Source organism: Castanea sativa, chromosome 12, assembly GCF_040712315.1.
Source record: "Castanea sativa cultivar Marrone di Chiusa Pesio chromosome 12, ASM4071231v1".
Taxonomy (NCBI): domain Eukaryota; kingdom Viridiplantae; phylum Streptophyta; class Magnoliopsida; order Fagales; family Fagaceae; genus Castanea; species Castanea sativa.
The window spans coordinates 10,809,199-10,812,141 of record NC_134024.1 but is presented as its reverse complement, the minus strand read 5'-3'; the positions used below and the strand labels follow the sequence as shown (position 1 = coordinate 10,812,141).

The 2,943-nt window shown below is 39.3% G+C and overlaps 1 protein-coding gene across 2 annotated transcripts; it reads left to right on the top strand.

Annotated features, from left to right (window-relative positions):
* The first annotated feature begins 357 nt into the window (after window positions 1-357).
* LOC142620941 (putative WRKY transcription factor 27) lies at window positions 358-2,492 on the top strand. 2 transcript variants are annotated; one of them, XM_075794263.1, is made up of 4 exons: window positions 358-1,127; window positions 1,261-1,374; window positions 1,501-1,691; window positions 1,770-2,492. In XM_075794263.1, the coding sequence occupies exons 1-4, from the start codon at window positions 658-660 to the stop codon at window positions 2,057-2,059; spliced, it is 1,065 nt and encodes a 354-aa protein (XP_075650378.1). In that variant the 5' UTR covers window positions 358-657; the 3' UTR covers window positions 2,060-2,492. The 2 variants fall into 2 exon arrangements, with proteins under 2 accessions (XP_075650378.1, XP_075650377.1); XM_075794262.1 differs by having other exon boundaries at window positions 364-1,127; window positions 1,501-2,483.
* Window positions 2,493-2,943: the final 451 nt, after the last annotated feature.

Genomic DNA, 2,943 nt, shown 5'->3' with positions numbered 1-2,943 from the left:
GACAGAGCGCGTGACGGAATCACTTTTTTTTTTTTTTGGTAAGTGCGTGACGGAATCAGTTGCGCTCAAGCTAATCCAATATGATATCGAGTACAATATTGTTAAGCATGTCTATAAGGCAAATTTCACAGGCAATTTGGGAACCAAAGCTCTCTCTCCCCCCTTTTTCTTTGGCACATTTCTTAGGTCCACTTTGACATTTCTCAAAGTCAATGAAAAAGCAAACCTAAAGTGGGTTTTCTCACACATGGAAAGTACTACCTCAGATCCCTTAAAACCATACCCCCACCCCACCCACCAAAAACACATCTCTATCTCTCTCTCTCTCTTTCTCTTGATAACTATTCCTTCCCTTATATAAACAATTTTAGTGATTTACAATTACCAAGTCACTACTCCATCATTTGATTCATTTCCTCTCACTTCTCTCTCTCTTTCTCTAAATATATATTTTTTTCTTTTTAGCCCCAGAAGTCAGCGCTGTCCACTCTTCCTGTCTCTCTGCCTTGCCTAGTTGCTCACTCACCCAATTGTTTCATATGGGCTGAGAATTAAGGGGATAACAACTAGCAACAATCCTAGAAAAAAAAAAAAATTATATTTTGTGTGTTACAATATTTAGGTGAGAGAACTCCGCCGTATATAGTGCCCTCACAAATGACTGATTGGGATCTAAATGCGGTGGTGCGTAGTTGCAAATACTCCACCACCACCACCAACACCACTGCTGCTTCAGAAAACCCTTTGTCTTGTTTGGCTTCTCAAACTTTTAAGGAAGAAAGTGACTCATTTTCTTTTCCTCACTTTGTAGAGCCCAGAACCACTGCTTTCCAAGAATTAGAAGAACTTTGCAAACCCTTTTTCCCCACCACCACCACCACCACCACCACCACAACAAGTCATGGTATCAAACCCAATTCCTCTATTTCTGATCTACAACATCGCTTACATGGATCCTCCTCTTTTGGTTTTCGGGGAATCCTAGATCAACAACGACTGCAAGGTCCTCAACAACAACAGCAACAACAACAACAACATGTCTATCAACAGGAATTTCTAAAGCCTCAAGCCAGCTCTTCCATGTCTTTACCAACCATGCAATCTCAGGTCCCCAGGGCAAGAAAAAGGTATTTCAAAATTTTCCCATTACGTTGTTTCTGTTTACAAGGAAGAAACAAAAAAAAAAAAAAATGAAAACTTTACATTATGTCTATGCCTCCAATGGCTAAAATGGTTGAATTTCCTTGTTTTGATTTGCAGGAAGAACCAGCAGAAGAGAACAGTGAGACATGTAACCGCAGAGAATCTCTCTGCGGATGTGTGGGCATGGCGTAAATACGGACAAAAGCCCATCAAAGGCTCTCCATATCCAAGGTTTTTAATTCCAATAAACACACTTTTCTCGCTCTTTTCTTAAAGATGGTTACTTTGTTTTTTTGGTCTGCGTCAATTTTGGCCTAAATATTCGGTTTTGTTTTTGTTTTTTTTCTCAAAACGCAGAAACTACTACCGGTGCAGTAGCACAAAAGGGTGTACTGCAAGAAAACAAGTAGAGCGAAGCAACACTGACCCCAACACTTTCATCATCACCTACACAGGCGAACACACTCACCCTCGTCCCACTCATCGAAACTCACTAGCTGGCAGTGTGCGCAATAAATTTAAGTCCACAGACGCTGCCAATACCAATGGTAATATTGCTTCATGCTTTTCTCCACAGTCAGCTTCATGCCTCTCTCCCACAACACCACTGACAGTGCTACAAACAGATGAAGAGGCAGCCAACCACAACATCAACGAAGAGACTGATAAGATGATCGACGGGAACGATAAAGAGAGTGAGGAAATGGTTGATGATGATGAGGATGATGACATTCTTATTCCAAACATAGCGATGAATGAGGACATCTTCATGGGGTTTCAAGAACTTGGTTATGGTAACAGCCCTGGCGGAGGGTCCGGGGACAATTTCTCCGGTGGTTCTACCCCTCGAGGAGGAGCGAGTTCGGGTTCTTCTTGGGCTCCGTGTGGATCCGCAGCAGCGGTAGGTGGGTGTTGAGATTTCGACACGTAGCAGCATTTTATCGGATCGCGTGCACAAAAGTACTAAACTCAAGACTTGCTTCTAAATTTGGGATTTTTCATAATTTAAATTTTTGGTTTTTTAGAAGTGAGCATGGAAATTTCTTGTATAGTACTTTTTTTCTTTTTTTCTTTTTGGCCACCAAACAAGCATAGCATAGAAAAAAAAGATGGAGGGAATAATCTCTTTTCATCCATAGGTTTCTGTTTTAAGTCCTTTTGTTAATGTAAAAGACAATTAGAGTGATCCAATTCCTATGCTCGCACTTTTCCTTTTAGCTTTTACTAGCTTAATGTGAGTTGTGTTGCTGCATACTGTGATGATGATTTTATGGGTGTCTGGATGGTTTTATGATTACCAAGGTAAATCATGAGACCGTTTTGAGTTTCAGCTTTTTTTAGTCCTTGTTATCGTAGGCTATTGAGCTTTATGCTCCAAAGTCCAAATTCAGTACCATAATTAGCTAGCAAATTTGAGTACTATAAGTTTGCTGCATCACCCACCAATCTACAACATGAGAAATCGGCTTTTTATTGCTGGCTTAATGTATTAATTATAATATTATTATTGCTAAAATCATAATTAAGATTAAGACAATCCCCAATTAGAGGATTGTAGCAAGGAAAAGGAAAGGATAGTTCAATTAACTGGGGAAAGAAATAGATAGTTGAAAATTATTCGTATCACTACCAGTTTGATAGTAGATTTTTTGTCTGATTTGTGGACTTTCATGTTATTATATTATATAAAAATATTTATTGCAAGGTAAAAGAACAATTCCTTTTGCAATAAAGATGCCTATTTTATCTCCTAAATATTCTCCAAGACTGGGGGTTATTATTTTGGGGAGGGCGAAAAGT